The sequence below is a fragment of the Cololabis saira genome, chromosome 1 (assembly GCF_033807715.1).
Source record: "Cololabis saira isolate AMF1-May2022 chromosome 1, fColSai1.1, whole genome shotgun sequence".
NCBI lineage: Eukaryota > Metazoa > Chordata > Actinopteri > Beloniformes > Belonidae > Cololabis > Cololabis saira.
Window position 1 is genome coordinate 46175666 of NC_084587.1, and position 18278 is coordinate 46193943.

At 43.2% G+C, this 18278-nt stretch overlaps 1 protein-coding gene across 3 annotated transcripts; it reads right to left on the minus strand.

The window, feature by feature from the left end:
* Positions 1 to 287: 287 nt before the first annotated feature.
* On the minus strand, positions 288 to 14502 carry scoca (short coiled-coil protein a). 3 transcript variants are annotated; one of them, XM_061733093.1, is made up of 4 exons: positions 14433 to 14502; positions 3337 to 3408; positions 3175 to 3255; positions 288 to 1079 (listed from the first exon to the last, which is right to left on the minus strand). In XM_061733093.1, the coding sequence occupies exons 2-4, from the start codon at positions 3353 to 3355 to the stop codon at positions 937 to 939; spliced, it is 243 nt and encodes an 80-aa protein (XP_061589077.1). In that variant the 5' UTR covers positions 3356 to 3408; positions 14433 to 14502; the 3' UTR covers positions 288 to 936. The 3 variants fall into 3 exon arrangements, with proteins under 3 accessions (XP_061589077.1, XP_061589075.1, XP_061589076.1); XM_061733091.1 differs by lacking the exon at positions 14433 to 14502 and adding an exon at positions 8825 to 8949; XM_061733092.1 differs by lacking the exon at positions 14433 to 14502 and adding an exon at positions 8829 to 8937.
* Positions 14503 to 18278: the final 3776 nt, after the last annotated feature.

Here is an 18278-nt window from a genome sequence, read left to right on the forward strand (position 1 = left end):
ATTACTTCACGGCTGCACCCAGAGATCATCAGCACGTGTACCAGCTGAGCCGTCTGCCGCCAGGCGACCTGCCGAGCAGATCGATACCACTCAGACCTCTCTACTCCGTCTGCCGCTGCAGTCAGGAGACGCAGCACTCTTCCTCCCCATCGCTGGTAAAAGGCAGGCAGCCGAATGGAGTGAAGTGCTGCGTGACTTTGGTGCATTCACGACCGTCTTCGGGCCAAACGACTACATAAAACTGAAATACATTTGCAATAAAACAACCACAGATACTGCTAGTTCACTTCAGTTTATGTGCTTTTACTTTATACATCAAGCATATTAGAAAGTTTTCAGTTACTCTACTGTACATGTTCCAGTGAATATTGATTTAGACACAGTCATCTATCACACAGACGCTTAACATATTTGTAATACATGCCATCAAGTACGTGTGTCGCTCTATTTAACACTGTTTGGTTTTACCTGCGCTCCGGTTCTGATAAACACGAGACCCGACACAAACCAAAGATCCAGCCGTCCCCCTAAATACGCCACAAAATAAGAAGCATGAACCAGAGCCGAGACATTTCCGAAGTAGAACATAACGCTGAAATAAGTCCACGGGAGATCACACGGTCGTCAAAAACAGAAATCTGAAAACACCCAGGATGACTTTACAAACACTTGCCGGCGTCAGTAAAACTCAAACGACCCTTGGCCACCGTGGGTGGCCGTCTGCCGCGTGGAGAGGAGGACGGAGGGTCAGGTTAGCGTTTATTTCTGAGCCGGCGGGATGAGTGACGTTAACATAGTTAGTTCTGTCTGGAGTAAACGAACGTTACAGAAAGCTCTGGTTCTCCTGAGAAAACAAACCCGTCTCCACATCTCCGCGGTGGCGTTCCTCTCCCAGCTGCCACCGGGGACGTCAGGCGTCCTGCGAGGTCGGCCGGCTCACTTCCGCTTGGCCTTGTTGTCGGTCGCCTGGAAGACGCTGGAGGCCGACATGAGGTTCTCGATGTACTGACCGAGGACTTGGTTCTCCGACTTCAGCTTCAGGTTCTCCTCTTTGACGGCGTCGACCCGCGCCGACAGGTCTGAAACACAGGATTCACTTGTGAGCGTTACTCTGGCAACCTGGACGCTCTTTTATAAACGACTGACCCCGAGGTTCCCCGAGTGGCCGTTGGGAAGTCAGCAGTGGTTTCATGTGTTCAGATGTTGTTCTCCATCACTTACTCTCCTGCTGCTCAGCGGCGCGCAGCCAGGGACGGGGGAGGACCAACACTAACGACCAGTGGTGGACAGTAACGGAGTAAATTTACTTGAGTACTGTACTTAAGTACATATCCAGAGGATTTGTACTTTACTTGAGTATTAGATTTCTTTGGTACTTATTACTCTTACTTGAATACATTTCCAAGACAAATATTTTTACTTTTACTCGAGTAAATTTCTAGGAAGGCTGAAAAGTACTCGTTACTTTCAGGTCTGCTCTTTTTTCTTCTTCCCTAAAATCCTATTGGACACAAGCTGTTTTTGTCAAAGGAGGAGACCTATCACAGTGCACGCTCTCCACTGGGATGTACGTAAAGCGGAAATACGTCAAGCCTCCTCAAAACGATACCGCCAAAGTAGCCTGCGTTTGTCAAGACAGAGCCACAACAAGTCAAGACAGAGCCGCAACAATGGCTACGCCTGCGTCAGGAGAAGAAAGACAATCCGCTGAGTCGTCTGAGTCTGATACTGAGCCGGACTCGGAGCAGGGACTTTCACAAAATCCTTGGCCGTATCTTAACTCAATGTTTGAGTTCGACCGAGTAAAAAACGAGGGCACAGAAAAACCACAGACATTTATTTTCAAATGTTTATTGTGTCTTGAAAGCAGAACTACCTCTCTGCTTTGAAATTTACTCTTACTCTTACTTTTACTTAAAGTAAATTTAAAAGCATTTACTTTTGGATACTTAAGTACCTTTTAAAAGCAAGTACTTTTCTACTCTTATTTTGACTGAGCTACTTTTACTTGTAACGGAGTAAATTTTGACCAGTAGTATTTGTACTCTTACTCAAGTACTGGGGTCGAGTACTCTGTCCACCTCTGCTAACGACTGACAGCCACCCGCATCACGGGTTGTGGGTAGTGGCGCACCGAATGCTCGGTAACCGAAATTGTTTAAATAGCAAAAAAACACTTTCGGTGTTGGGTGGAATAAGTGGGGAAAAAACCGAACAATTAACGGCGTGTGATGACGCAATCAAACAGCGAACAGCTGGAGTGAGGGGCGTGCGGTGTTAAATGCAGCAAACATGTCAGCATGTCAGATCATTACTTGGATGTGGGGAAAAAAAGCAAAGGACACAAGAAATGATCCAGGCTGAGTTGGATTTGGGAAACTGCTTGGTGATGGAGACGTCACGGGACGCACAGCAGAGAAAGGGACCCGTACTACCGACGCGGTGGAGAACCCTCACTGTCTGATATGTTTGACGAGATACAAGGTTTTAAATTGCGGAGATCAGCCCCGCCCCAACCCGATAAATAGGATTTGAACTGAAGAAAATGAAAGGATTATGAGAAAAAATACAATAAGTACAGTAAGACAAATTGTGACTGGCGGGTATTTCACTGCACATTTATTTGATTTATGCACTGGTGAAAAAATTGGCAAAATAAATGAAAAGCTGCAAAGAACCATTGTTCGGTATTATTCGTCTGTTTATTATTATGTTCGGTTTCGGTCCCAAATTTTCATTTCGGTGCATCACTAAAAGCAAAGCAGCGTCGTCGGTTCATAACTGAAGACTTAAAACGAGGGCGAAGCTTTCACGTGAGGCTGAGCTGACTGATCGGAGCCATGGCTACGTAGTCCCTCCCCTACATAATCACTCCTCTGCGGTAAAAGCAAAAGAGATCTTCAGGTAAACTGAGGGCGTGTCTGAGACCAGGCCCCAGTGGCGAAGTGGTTCCACTACAGTCCATTATTGTCATCACATTGTGGTGGTGTTGGAATCTGCAGCGAAAAATGCTCATCACCTCTCCTAGGCGGTCTCGGCTCGCTTGTTTTGTGCCGCATCCGAGCTCGATTGCTGTGTTCAGATAAACCAAACGATCCGATCTTTAGGGGGAAACGCCCCCTCTTCTGGAACAACTGCTCCAAACGGGACAGGTGTGAAAGCACCCTTACTTACCTTCCAGGGTGTGCTGGAGTTCCAAAACCTGATTGATCAGCCTCGTCTTCTCCTCCAGCTCCACCCGGTTCTCCATGTCTCCTGGTACACACACACAAACCAGCGTTTGTATTTACAGAATAAAACACCTGACGCAGAGCTCAGGTGAGGTAGAATACACACCTTCTATGTCGCAGCTCATGATGAAAAGCTCGTCCTCCTGTTTGGGATGCAGGGCTGCAGCTTCACCGTCCACTGGAGGAGGAGGAAACACAAACCGTGAGCTTCCTGGACCAGACACGCTACTGACGACAGGACGGTGCACTCATCGGAGGACAAAGTAATAAATAAAGTCCTCTACCAAAACTGCAAAAACTGTAGATTTCATTCAATTATCTCCACTTTTTCTTTTTGCTCCAATCTCTAAATAAACTTCAGTCCTGACCAAAATGAACAAATACCTAATTATTTTTAATATTCTAACCTTTTAAACAGTAATTTCATTACATGATGTAAACGTTCTTATTAAGGAAAAAAAAAAACCAAATGAATTATTTTCCATGTGAGTTGAGTTGTGCAGCTTTGGATTTTCTTTAAAGATCCGTCTTAAATATCCCAAAGATCAGCGACAAATTTCATTTTGACGTCATTTTCCATAAAAGGCCGATGTATGAAACACGTGTTATTTCTTAATGGTAAAACAAATATTAAACATTAAAGTGATTCATAAATGTTTCCTTACTTTCACTTCTTGACCCGAATATTAAACTATTAAATATTAACAGTTCAACAATCTATGAAAATCAATGTTACTGATCATTTATATTTAAAAAGATAAACTTGGATTTAATGGAAAATAACTCAACGTGTGTGTGTGTTTTGTTTTTCTTCAAAATGTCATAAATACAGTAGTAATAATGTGTTTAAATGAGCATTTAAAGGATTAAACTCAATCAAATATTCAGTATTTGGTAGATTTATTAAGACCAACGTTGTTTGAAGGATTCAAGCAGTTCTTGGAGAACTTACATTTCAAATAGTAAAGATTTAACGACATTAATGAAACTAGTTAAGTAACTATTACAACATCTGATTTGAAGCTAAACGTGTTTCCCTGTCATGAGTCCAGTTGTGTTTTAAATAAAGACAACAGTAGACTGTTGCTGATGAGAGGATGATGTTTGTTGTGATGAGAGGATGATGTTTGTTGTGATGAGAGGATGATGTGTGTTGTGATGAGAGGATGATGTGTGTTGTGATGAGAGGATGATGTTTGTTGTGATGAGAGGATGATGTTTGTTGCTGATGAGAGGATGATGTTTGTTGCTGATGAGAGGATGATGTTTGTTGTGATGAGAGGATGATGTTTGTTGTGATGAGAGGATGATGTTTGTTGCTGATGAGAGGATGATGTTTGTTGTTGTGATGAGAGGATGATGTTTGTTGTGATGAGAGGATGATGTTTGTTGCTGATGAGAGGATGATGTTTGTTGTTGTGATGAGAGGATGATGTTTGTTGGTGATGAGAGGATGATGTTTGTTGGTGATGAGAGGATGATGTTTGTTGTTGTGATGAGAGGATGATGTTTGTTGCCGATGAGAGGATGATGTTTGTTACTGATGAGAGGATGATGTTTGTTACTGATGAGAGGATGATGTTTGTTACTGATGAGAGGATGATGTTTGTTACTGATGAGAGGATGATGTTTGTTGCTGATGAGAGGATGATGTTTGTTGTTGTGATGAGAGGATGATGTTTGTTGCTGATGAGAGGATGATGTTTGTTGTTGTGATGAGAGGATGATGTTTGTTGTGATGAGAGGATGATGTGTGTTGTGATGAGAGGATGATGTGTGTTGTGATGAGAGGATGATGTGTGTTGTGATGAGAGGATGATGTTTGTTGTGATGAGAGGATGATGTTTGTTGTGATGAGAGGATGATGTTTGTTGTGATGAGAGGATGATGTTTGTTGTGATGAGAGGATGATGTGTGTTGTGATGAGAGGATGATGTTTGTTGTGATGAGAGGATGATGTGTGTTGTGATGAGAGGATGATGTTTGTTGTGATGAGAGGATGATGTTTGTTGCTGATGAGAGGATGATGTTTGTTGTTGTGATGAGAGGATGATGTTTGTTGTTGTGATGAGAGGATGATGTTTGTTGCCGATGAGAGGATGATGTTTGTTGGTGATGAGAGGATGATGTTTGTTGTTGTGATGAGAGGATGATGTTTGTTGCCGATGAGAGGATGATGTTTGTTACTGATGAGAGGATGATGTTTGTTACTGATGAGAGGATGATGTTTGTTGCTGATGAGAGGATGATGTTTGTTACTGATGAGAGGATGATGTTTGTTGCTGATGAGAGGATGATGTTTGTTACTGATGAGAGGATGATGTTTGTTACTGATGAGAGGATGATGTTTGTTGTTGTGATGAGAGGATGATGTTTGTTGCTGATGAGAGGATGATGTTTGTTGTTGTGATGAGAGGATGATGTTTGTTGTGATGAGAGGATGATGTGTGTTGTGATGAGAGGATGATGTTTGTTGTGATGAGAGGATGATGTGTGTTGTGATGAGAGGATGATGTGTGTTGTGATGAGAGGATGATGTTTGTTGCCGATGAGAGGATGATGTTTGTTACTGATGAGAGGATGATGTTTGTTGCTGATGAGAGGATGATGTTTGTTGTTGTGATGAGAGGATGATGTTTGTTGCCGATGAGAGGATGATGTTTGTTACTGATGAGAGGATGATGTTTGTTGCCGATGAGAGGATGATGTTTGTTGCTGATGAGAGGATGATGTTTGTTGTTGTGATGAGAGGATGATGTTTGCTGTGATGAGAGGATGATGTTTGTTGGTGATGAGAGGATGATGTTTGTTGTGATGAGAGGATGATGTTTGTTGTGATGAGAGGATGATGTTTGTTGTGATGAGAGGATGATGTTTGTTGTGATGAGAGGATGATGTTTGTTGTTGTGATGAGAGGATGATGTTTGTTGTGATGAGAGGATGATGTTTGTTGTGATGAGAGGATGATGTTTGTTGTTGTGATGAGAGGATGATGTTTGTTGGTGATGAGAGGATGATGTTTGTTGCTGATGAGAGGATGATGTTTGTTGTTGTGATGAGAGGATGATGTTTGTTGGTGATGAGAGGATGATGTTTGTTGCCGATGAGAGGATGATGTTTGTTGGTGATGAGAGGATGATGTTGCTGATGAGAGGATGATGTTTGTTGCTGATGAGAGGATGATGTTTGTTGCCGATGAGAGGATGATGTTTGTTGGTGATGAGAGGATGATGTTTGTTGGTGATGAGAGGATGATGTTTGTTGGTGATGAGAGGATGTTTGTTGCTGATGAGAGGATGATGTTTGTTGGTGATGAGAGGATGTTTGTATCAGATGAGAGGATGATGTTGCCGATGAGAGGATGATGTTTGTTGGTGATGAGAGGATGATGTTTGTTGTGATGAGAGGATGATGTTTGTTATTGATGAGAGGATGATGTTTGTTGCTGATGAGAGGATGATGTTTGTTGGTGATGAGAGGAGGATGTTTGTTGCCGATGAGAGGATGATGTTTGTTGGTGATGAGAGGATGTTTGTATCAGATGAGAGGATGATGTTGCCGATGAGAGGATGATGTTTGTTGGTGATGAGAGGATGATGTTTGTTGTGATGAGAGGATGATGTTTGTTGTGATGAGAGGATGATGTTTGTTATTGATGAGAGGATGATGTTTGTTGCTGATGAGAGGATGATGTTTGTTGCTGATGAGAGGATGATGTTTGTTGTGATGAGAGGATGATGTTTGTTGCTGATGAGAGGATGATGTTTGTTGGTGATGAGAGGATGATGTTTGTTGCCGATGAGAGGATGATGTTTGTTGGTGATGAGAGGATGATGTTTGTTGCCGATGAGAGGATGATGTTTGTTGGTGATGAGAGGATGATGTTTGTATCAGATGAGAGGATGATGTTTGTTGCTGATGAGAGGATGATGTTTGTTGGTGATGAGAGGATGATGTTTGTATCAGATGAGAGGATGATGTTTGTTGCCGATGAGAGGATGATGTTTGTTGGTGATGAGAGGATGATGTTTGTTACTGATGAGAGGATGATGTTTGTTGCTGATGAGAGGATGATGTTTGTATCAGATGAGAGGATGATGTTTGTTGCTGATGAGAGGATGATGTTTGTATCAGATGAGAGGATGATGTTTGTTGGTGATGAGAGGATGATGTTTGTTGCTGATGAGAGGATGATGTTTGTATCAGATGAGAGGATGATGTTTGTTGCCGATGAGAGGATGTTTGTTGTGATGAGAGGATGATGTTTGTTGCTGATGAGAGGATGATGTTTGTTGGTGATGAGAGGATGATGTTTGTTGTGATGAGAGGATGATGTTTGTTGGTGATGAGAGGATGATGTTTGTTGCCGATGAGAGGATGATGTTTGTTGGTGATGAGAGGATGTTTGTATCAGATGAGAGGATGATGTTTGTTGCTGATGAGAGGATGATGTTTGTTGGTGATGAGAGGATGATGTTTGTTGCCGATAAGAGGATGTTTGTTGTGATGAGAGGATGATGTTTGTTGCTGATGAGAGGATGATGTTTGTTGGTGATGAGAGGATGATGTTTGTTGTGATGAGAGGATGATGTTTGTTGTGATGAGAGGATGATGTTTGTTGCTGATGAGAGGATGATGTTTGTTGGTGATGAGAGGATGATGTTTGTTGGTGATGAGAGGATGATGTTTGTTGTGATGAGAGGATGATGTTTGTTGTGATGAGAGGATGATGTTTGTTGTGATGAGAGGATGATGATTGTTACTGATGAGAGGATGATGATTGTTACTGATGAGAGGATGATGATTGTTACTGATGAGAGGATGATGTTTGTTGCTGAGAGGATGATGTTGCTGATGAGAGGATGATGTTTGTTGCTGATGAGAGGATGATGTTGCTGATGAGAGGATGATGTTTGTTGCTGATGAGAGGATGATGTTTGTTGTGATGAGAGGATGATGTTTGTTGGTGATGAGAGGATGATGTTTGTTGGTGATGAGAGGATGATGTTTGTTGGTGATGAGAGGATGATGTTTGTTGCTGATGAGAGGATGATGTTTGTTGCTGATGAAAGGATGATGTTTGCTGTGATGAGAGGATGATGTCTGAGAAGACGCCACCCACACTGAAGCTGCTGAGCAGCTCCACCATCAGTGGAGGAGAATCTCCAGGAGATTCCAGGCTTAACGGCGTCTCTGAGGACTGAACTCCAGGATCATCAACCAAACACCGGCCCAGCGGGCTGGACCTGGTTACGTCATCCATGGGCCAGGACGGGCTGTCCGATAATGGACGCATGTATCTTAGCCTGTATCTTAGCCTCCTAAACCAGTATGAGAACGGCTATTCACGCTGCAACACAACACCCTCCACCAGCCAGCACTAACCTTTAACACTCCCCCGGTCCCAGGCTTAGAAAACACCGATTCATGACTACAGTTTACGTTTCTTCAGACATTTGAGACATGGCGGATTGCTGTTTACGAGCTCATTTCTGCTAGCGGCTTCCTCTAGCTTCTGTTAAAAAATAAATAAAAATCCGCCTCCAAAGCAAGAGTTTACTGAAGCAGCGGAGTATAATCCCCGATTCACTCACCTACAGGCAAAAGAGTAGCTTCACCGTTGGGGGTATTTGTCCTGCTCTCGGACTACAGCGATGAGGAGGATGAAGATGATGAACTGCAGCTACGCTGTTTCACCGGCAGGGGGCGCTGCGGCTTCTTCTACCGAGTTAAAGCGGCCCGCACTCAGACGTTTGTGTCTACAGCGCCCCCTTCTGCACCGGAGGGAGTAACGTAAATTTATTCTATTGCTTTTTTTAAATACAAATATCTAATCCGCCAATCACGTGATCAAATGTCAGCTACTCAATGCATTTTGGACACTTGATGATGCTCAAACCGAGCATCAGATTGGGGATAAAAAAGGGGTTTTTAAGACTTTGGATGTCTGAGCATTTGAGAATCAGCTGTTGGGATCCTCACTTACAACCATCTCTAGGATTAACAGAGAATGATTGATTGATTGACTGATTGAAATCTTTACTTCGAGCATATTAATTATAAATACAGAAAAAAAAACAATTAGGCTACACAAAAAAACAGAAAAAGAATACAAATAAACAGTCATTAAACAAAATCAAAGGGAAATAAACCTTCATACACTCAAGGAGTAGTAGGAAGTAAAAATCTTATGAGGTCTTACCCCTTGTTTCTATTTAAATTTTGCTTGAATACAAAATTTAAAAAAAATATATATAACAGCAAGCTTTACTTTATCAAAAAAATATACCTGTTATTACATTATAAAAATATTGCAGCACTTCATTGCAATATTATACCATAGCAATTAAAAATAATATTATAAATTATAATTATAATTATATATATATATATATATATATATATATATATATATATATATATATATATATATATATATATATATATATATATATATATATATATATATATATATATACCATATTTTCTGGACCATAAGCCGCACCGGCATATAAATCATTTTAAAAAAAAAAGATATGCAAGCCACAGATATTTATGTTGTTAGATTAGATATTTACTACATGTACAGAAGGATTTTGAACTTAAATGATGTACATGTTTGTACCTAAATAGATCCTTTCCTAACAGTGTCTTTTAACACGGCAGCAACTTTACTGATTAAAACGGGACAGAACCAAGAGAAAATAACCGGTATTTATTTATCTATTTATCTGTTTGAAATCTGCTTCTACTTCTATCTGCTAAAGAAGAAGTAGCGTATTCTTCTTTGCATTTATTTTGTCTTAGTTTTGATTCTAATTCCGGTTAGAGCGCCCCGAGCGGTGGAAGAAAAATCCACAGAATATCCGATATCCGCACCTTTGTATAAACTGTATGGTTCAAAACCTATGAAAAAAGTAGCGGTTTATAATCCAGAAAATACATATACATACATATACATATATATACATATGTATACACATCTTATCATAAACAATATAATCGTTATTATATATATACCATTTTATATACGTACATTATGCTGAATCCCCACATAATCACTACCTCATGTCTCCTCTTCTCTGTATTTGGCAAAAATCTGGAGAATGGGCAGACTAGCTCAAGATGAAAGAAAGGCAAGCAGTAACTCCAGTGACCAGTGGGCAAAACCAGGGTACGCCGTGAAGCAGAAGAGCACACGGGGAACCACTTCTGTCAGGTAACAACATAAAACTGAGGCTACAGTACACAAAATATCGTCTTGTCTAATGAGTCTGGATGTCAGCTGTGACATTCAGAGAGTGGGGTAATAATCTGGTGAAAACAACCAGAACGCATGGATCCATCCTGCCTTGTGTCAGCGGTTCGGGCTCCTGGCACACCGTGGGCCCTTTAGTACCAACCGAGCATCGTTTAAATGCCAGAGCCAACCTGAGTGTTGCTGCTGAGCATGTCCATCCATCTCCACACCTAAAGAAGTCTTCATACGACGTGGGATTGATGCTGCATGCCGGGGAAAAAGACTTCTGCAACTCATACGCATGAAATGTGTCTTCGCTTTTACTCTTGACTTTTATTGTGTAGTTGCATTTAAGAAAATCAAACAAACAAAAGCGCTAGTCATTCCAGTTGTCTAATTTGTGTCTGATCAGTTTATGCAAAATAAATATGATGAATGTGTCTGAAAGGGACCAAGAGGGGAGAGGAGATAAGGGGCTTGTTGGAGGAGCTAAAGGCAAGTAATGATGCATCAGAGTAACCAGGGAGGAGAGCCCTCCCTCAGTACTGAGCAAGTTTGACTACAGACAGCCACGGTTAAATAAGAGTGTGAGAAAAAGGAGGTCAATTAGCAAAAAAATTGTTAAATTTCCGCTTCACCACATCAGGCTCAAAGTTGTCTGATTTGTTTGACAGACGGTCCGAGGAACGATTTTCTCATAAATAAAGATAGTTAAACACCAGTTTTTGTGAAGGACACCCATCATGTTGCGGTCTCCACACAAATGGTATTAAATAATATGGCTCAAAATGGAAACCTCAACATAAAGGAAGGACATCAAGTTTAACAGCTTTTATTAAACCAACCTCCCAAAAGATGGGAGTCAAGTTGACAGGTAGCACTTAGCATAAATCATAATACTCACTCACTATAAGGCAAAAGGGACCTGGAGACGCCGGCTGGACTAAGTCAAACTAAGGACTAAGGACTAACTCAAAACCCAACTAACTAAAAACAAATAAGCGAACGACCTAAATAAGGACTACCGGCCATCTCCAGGCCCAAACTAAAACTAACTAAACTAAGGATCAAACTAAACAAAAGCTAACAGAAGAGCATCTGGGTTCGGTGTTGCTTGGTCTGTGTCTTCTGCAAGTGATGCGGGGGCGGGTGCTGTCCTGCTTCAAGATGGGGATGATGGGATTGAGCACCCGGTCTCATATTACAAAAAGTTTAATCGTCATCAGCGTGTGTATTCCACAGTGGAGAAAGAAGCGCTAGTGCTTATTTTGGCCCTAAAGCATTTTGAGGTTTATGTGGGTTCCTCCAATGAACCCACCCTCGTTTACACTGATCACAACCCTCTCGTTTTCCTGAACCAGATGCGGAACACAAATCGGAGGTTGATGGGATGGTCTATCTTCTTGCAGTACTTCAATGTGGAGGTCAGGCATGTCCGTGGCAAAGATAATGTCCTGGCCGACACATTGTCACGCTCTTTTTCTGATGAGTGAATGACCTCACGTTGCACTCCCGGTATTCACCATCATAGGGTGGGGGTGTTGCGTGCAGCCATGACACTCTCTCTCTGTCACACACACACACACACTCTCTCAAGTATCTAATTCATTGCCAATCATCTAATGCTTGTCTCCTCCCATCTCAGAGTACCACACCCGGACTGGGTGGGGGGGGTCCAGCTTCGACATCCCTATAAAGGGGTGGGCTGTGCCCCCCCATCCTCCTTAGTCCAGCCGGCGTCTCCAGGTCCCCTTTTGCCTTATAGTGAGTATTATGATTTATGCTTAATGCTACCTGCTTTTTTGGGAGGTTGGTTTAATAAAAGCTATTAAAACTTGTGCTCTTTGTTGATGTCCTTCCTTTATGTTGAGGTTTCCATTTTGAGCCATATTATTTAACTATTTGTGTGGAGACCGCAACAGCACACAAGTCTTTTCTTATGTGAAGTCACCCAGCTTCGGGATCTTTGGTCTGTTTGTGACGGACGAAGTCTCTGAATATGTTCTTTGTGCGCTCTCGCTGGATTGAGTTTATTGATACTTTTCACAATATTGCTTTAGCTCTACAGGATTTGATACGCTCTGTAATCTAATCCTCGGCCACTTATGGCTAATAGCTCCAATAATGTCAACACCGAGTTAGAATTACGTAATATTGTCAGTTTATCCCCAATAACACGGTCAATTTAAGGTGTTTTCCTCAATATTTTAGTATCCTCTTCATGGCTCACTGAGAAGCGGCTGGCGGTTAAACCCAAGAATGTGCCACGTCTCACGCTGTGCGCGGACTTGAAGATCTGTTACTTCAGGATTCTTGAACTTAAAAGTTTACGTGAGTGAAAACTAAACCTTGGCGTCATAGGATGTCAGGAGCCATGTTGGAGCCACACGTCAGTCATGTCAGCAAACAATGCAACCAGCAACTCCTCTGCTCTTAGACAACGTCGTTTCGCCTCACCCCCCCACCACCAGCCGCTCGCTTGTAGCGTCTGCTTCAAGAGGCCTAGCGAGCAACTTTCAGGCCTCAGCGAGCAGAAGTAAAACCCTTTTAAACAGAGAAGGGTTAGGGTTAAACCAGCTGGTGATGTTGTGGGGAGTGAAACTGGACTGGAGAGACAGGGATGGAGAGACCGGATGTGAAGCATGCTGGGTAACACCATCCACGGCCTCCATCAGCTCCTGGTCCAACACAGACCACCCACCTCAGAAACCGCACGAGTCCTCCCTGTCTTACCAGATTCAGTCACTCCAATGTGAACGGTATCCTATTTTACAGTTTACAGATTGTTTGCACCATGTTTACAGCCAGTTGTTTTATATGTTGTATTTTATTTATTTTAACTAGGGCTTTCAAAGTTAATGCGTTAATAACGTTAACTTAACGTCCTCTTAACGCCGACAATTTTTTTAACGCACGATTAACGCACAGTATAAAAAAAAATAAAAAAAAAAAACCCGCATTATATAATTTCTGGCAGTTGAGGGCACTCGTAGCTTGAGGAAAAGTATGGTGGATTACTGCGTGAACATTTTTGAAAAGCAAGGAAAGATGGAGAATTAAAAGGGACTTTTGAACGGCAAGTTCACTTTTTTCCTCCATATGAGGTTAGACATAATTACATGGAAAATATTACTGACCAATGCACTTCTTGTACAATGTTTGATGCATATGGTTCATTGTTTTACATTGAGCTGCTTAAAAAAACAAGGAATCTTAAGTTAGTCTTTACAAGTGTATAGTTGGGGACTACATTGTGTTTGTATTTATGAAGGAATGTTACATTCAGGTCAAAAGTTTTTTTGTGGAAAGTTGAATAAACATTGGCATAAAGCAAGAATATTTGCCCTTTCTCATGTTAACAGTATTAAAAACATAAAAATAAATACCTAAAAGTATTTTAGAACAGCAAAAAATGTGTGAATAAATGTGCGATTAATATGCAATTAACCGCGAGTTAACTATGGACGTAATTAATCGCGATTAAAAAAATGAATCGTTTGACAGCCCTAATTTTAACGTGTTGGTTAAAAGGAGCACAAACAGGGTTCCCATGGGGGTGAATAAATATTCTGATTAGTTTGAAAACATTTCCAGAAAGTGGCGGATGACTTTTTGCACTTTTTGCATCAGCGCTGTGCTGTGTTGAGCAAGCATCCAATCAGAGTTGAATGGTCAGAAATTAGCGAGCGGTGGTTCAGATTGAGTCACGCACAACGACCGCATGGCACTCTTAGAGCCCTCACACTTCCACAGTGGGATATTTTCATTTTGACACGTGAGCGCTTACTGGTTTGGCGTCGGTGTGTAAAGAGAATTTCAGGTCATGTGTCCAAAAACCAGCTTCATAAAAAGCTCTCCTACCTGACCTTTGATGTTTTGAGTGGCTGGTTCAAAACTCTGGGATTGTGTTTGTTTCTCGCTGTGAAAACAGGAAAGAGTCACGTTGAGAACAGCTGCGGTACCTGTGTCGTCTCCGAGAGAGATGGTGCTGAAAGTCCCATCATCCTCGTCCAGGGTGGCCTCCGGGGCCTCCGGGGCCGGCGCGTCTCGCAGCTCGTCCAGCTTGGACTCCTTCGTTTTTTATCCGACACAGTGATTCATAAATGTTTCCTTACTTTCACTTCTTGACCCTGCTCGCTCACACACCTGCTGCTCGAGAGTGTCACAGCGTCACGGCAACCTGCCCTACCTGACTGGCAGCTCAGGTTACACAGCTGTCTTCGGGAGTGGGTCACCATAGCAACCCCAGGGAGGAAGGAACAACACCACGACAGGCCGGCCCACAGCAAACGTACCAGGGGTCAAAGATCAAACTCCATAAAGTTCAGCTGAGGCCGACGCATGAAGATGACACACATACTGACACTGAGCGTGTGCACGTGCGTAGCTCTGCAGCTCACGCCGGGATCTTGGGCGTGTTTCTGTCAGAAACAGGCGTGTTTCTCCGCTTGTTTTCAGCTGGCTGCCTGTGACTTGTGGGAGCAGCCTGCGCTCTGGTGGGTGAAGCTGCGTACTGCAGATGAAGGGCGGCCTCCGCCGCCGCCCGGCTGGGAGGAGCCCTGCTGCAGCGCTGCAGCTCGCATGAATCATTCACAGTCTCCAGCTTCATGCATGAAAACAGTTTTAAAGGCAATTAAAAACTGAGTCACCCGTTGAATCATTAACTCATGTGGGCGGGACATAAATTGTCAAACACAGTGAAATAAATACAATAAAACGTGTTGTAGTCTTCCAGAGCATCCGGCTCAGGCTTGTCATCTTAGTTCCCTTCAAACCAGGATAGTACTTATAATAATAATCATTATTACAATGATCATTTATGACTTCATGGAATAAAAAGGACAAGTTAATAAGGGTCAAATAACTCCGTCCATCCATCCAACTCCTACTGAGGTAGCAGTCTAAGCAGAGAGGCCCAGACCTCCTTCTTCCTGGCCAGCCGAGAGATGTCATGTTACCCAGTGTGGTGCAATCTCTCCGGAGGATGCCCACTACCTGGTGAGAACTACCCCCAGCTGGTGACCGTAGGTGGAGGCAGGACTGAAAATCCTCCCCAGACCTCGATCTTCAGGCTCAACGCTCTGTTCACCACCATGGACCGGTACAGAGTCTGCACAGATACTTAAAGTCCTCCCTCCGAACCCGGAGAGGGCTTTTCTCTTCCTCTTCTGATCCTGGACCGTTTGGAGATGGCAGCAGGAAGCCAGCAGGACCACCTCATCTGTGACAATCAGAGATGGGAATCCTGAGAGCACCAAACCAGAACTCCTCTCACCACTTAAGTACACTGAGAAACTGAGAAAAAAGGCAGTCGTGGAGGAATCCAACTCCCACCGGGACCAGACCCGACTTGCTGTCTGGGACGTGAACCAAAGTCCAGCTCTCACTTTGTGTAGGGACTGAATAACTCGTGGTAACATTTAAAGCGGTTAAATGTATTTTTCAAGTTAAAGTCCCCTCCAGGATCCGAGCGAGGGTGAAGAACTAGTCCTGTGTCCCACGGCCAGGACGGAACCTGCATTCGTCCTCCTGAATATAGTCCAACGGTCGATTGGACTCTCTTCTCCATCAGCCCTGCATAAACCCAACCAAGCGAGTGTTAATCCCTGAGAACTAAAGTCAGTCACATGACTCACAGTTGCTAAAACAATCCTGTCTTATAACTCTCTTTATTGGAACCACGTTAAACTTGTGAAAAGGCCTTGACATGTCTTTGTTTTGAACTGGTGTGACATAAATAAAACAAATGGAAACCTGAGGGATTAAAAACAATAGTCTTCCTACTGTCATCCCGTCTTTGTCCTGTTCAGGGTCCGGGGGATCTGCTGGAGCCGGTCCTGGCTGTCTTCAGGTGAACGGCGGGTTGCACGCTGGACACGAACCCGATTCCTTCTGCAAGTTAAGCCTTTTTTTTATTGAAGTCTTTCACTCCACCATCAAGGTGAAATGCGGATTTTCTGTTGTGAGATCCTGCAGAAACAGCTTTCCTCAGTTCAGAGCTGACGTTCACATCACAGCTGCAGAAGTAAACGGAGGTTTCCTGGAGACTCGGCTGGAAACCAGGCTTCATTAACGGTACTATATAAAAAACCGTGATGAAAAGTGAAGCTAGAGAAGCCGGGCGAAGACTGAAACACTACCACTGTAGCAAATACAGAAAGAAAAAAAGAAGGAGAGAAGAGACTGACGCTCTAACAAGTGAGTCAAATCAGGTATTTAAGTGCAGCCGTCTGAAAAGAGCTACTTACTGTGCAGCTAGTACGAATTACAGCAGCATGTGGTTGTGGTGTCTGAGACACAGTGGGGCAATTGTTATGTCGTTAGCTTATTTGAAGTTTATAATTAAACCCGGGTTTAGACGCCCATCTGACATAAAAAGTCCCCTGGCTTCTTTAATCTTGTTGCTCTGTCGTTAGCGCCTGCGGTTGAACCTGCAGCTGTAGGTTGATTAGACGCTCGAGTTAAACTCATCCTGTCGGATCCCTTTCAAACACTCGACACAGAAGAGAAGTCCTTCACTTGTTACGGTGAATTAGTTTCGGTGGATGTGAAGTAAGCTTTGTAGGAAAAACAGTTTGTTTCATGCAGACCAGCTGACTCTGAAGGGAGGATCAGACATTGAGGCGCAATTTCCAGTCTCCAGTCAGTTCAACTGGGAATCCTCTGGAGGCGCGGTTGCTGTCACACTGAAATCACGTTTCCTTCCAACTTCCTGGTTTGCGGCCAACGTGGTTGTTCCTCAACTGACCACTAGGGGGTGACGCCAAAAGGTAGTTGACCTCCACGTTAAAATGGCCAACTCTGCAGCAGTTCACATCCACAAAAACTGAATGGAGTGTGAATTTCTTTGTAAAATTACATAGAGCAACATATTTTAGGTGCAATAAGGGGTGTGGTCTTTTGATTGGCAGTCGGCACAGCCAATCTCTAGCCGTCATCACTTTTTGCTACCTTTGCTTCTGAGCTGTAAATAAAGACCTAGGAGGGTATAATTGTTCGTATTTTAAAGAGAATGTGATTTGCTGTTAATTCTCCAGACAGACCCTCGTGAGTCTGAGTTGGTCTGAAAGGATCAACTAAGATGTAGCATAGCTAAGAGCAGACAGCTTGTGCTAACAGAGGGTTGAATGAACACGGAGTTCGTTTCTGATGTCGTTACCCAGTCGACATCTTAAAAGGGAGGTCCTGTCGCAAATGTTTGTTCCTCCTGCATGGGTCAGCGTAAGCGGCCTGGAGGAACAGAGGATCATTTCAGGACCGCTTCAGGTGGAGGTCTGCTGAGACCACCACTCAATCCTCTGTCACGCAATCAGAAAGTGACGGGATATCGCTTGAATCTGCTCGTCCTCATTTTGGCTCAGGCATCAGAATGAATGTAAAACAGCATTGATTAACATCATAGGTTAGCATAAGCTAAGTCAGCTTCACAAGGGTGTGTGGTGGATCCAAGCGCAGCATAACGGCATGGAGAGATCACTAAAAGTCTTTATTTCAGTCAACCTCACTGCAGGCAATAGAGCAGAGTTCAGTCCTCAGGATCCTGGAACGCTCAAACTTGCATAACGCGCAGAACAATCTGGCAGTGACTGGCAGGGTGTGGCGTGCTTAAGGCCTCCTAGGCCTGTTCGTTCCACCCGTCTTCAGCATGGTGCCATGCAGTACAACGAAAAAGAGGCTTCAAAAGCCCTCCCCTGAAAAACCTGTGGATGATGTCATGGGGTGCTTGTCCAATTCTTCGTGTTGGGTCAGGGTTAGAGGGATGTGAGTGTGTTGGGTCAGGGTTAGAGGGTTGTGAGTGTTGGGTGTTA

Coding starts and splice junctions, on each gene's coding strand:
- scoca (XM_061733093.1), bottom strand. Junction 1,080..3,174: donor ACTCCAGCACACCCTGGAAG/GTAAGTAAGGGT, acceptor CCTGTGTTTCAG/ACCTGTCGGCGCGGGTCGAC.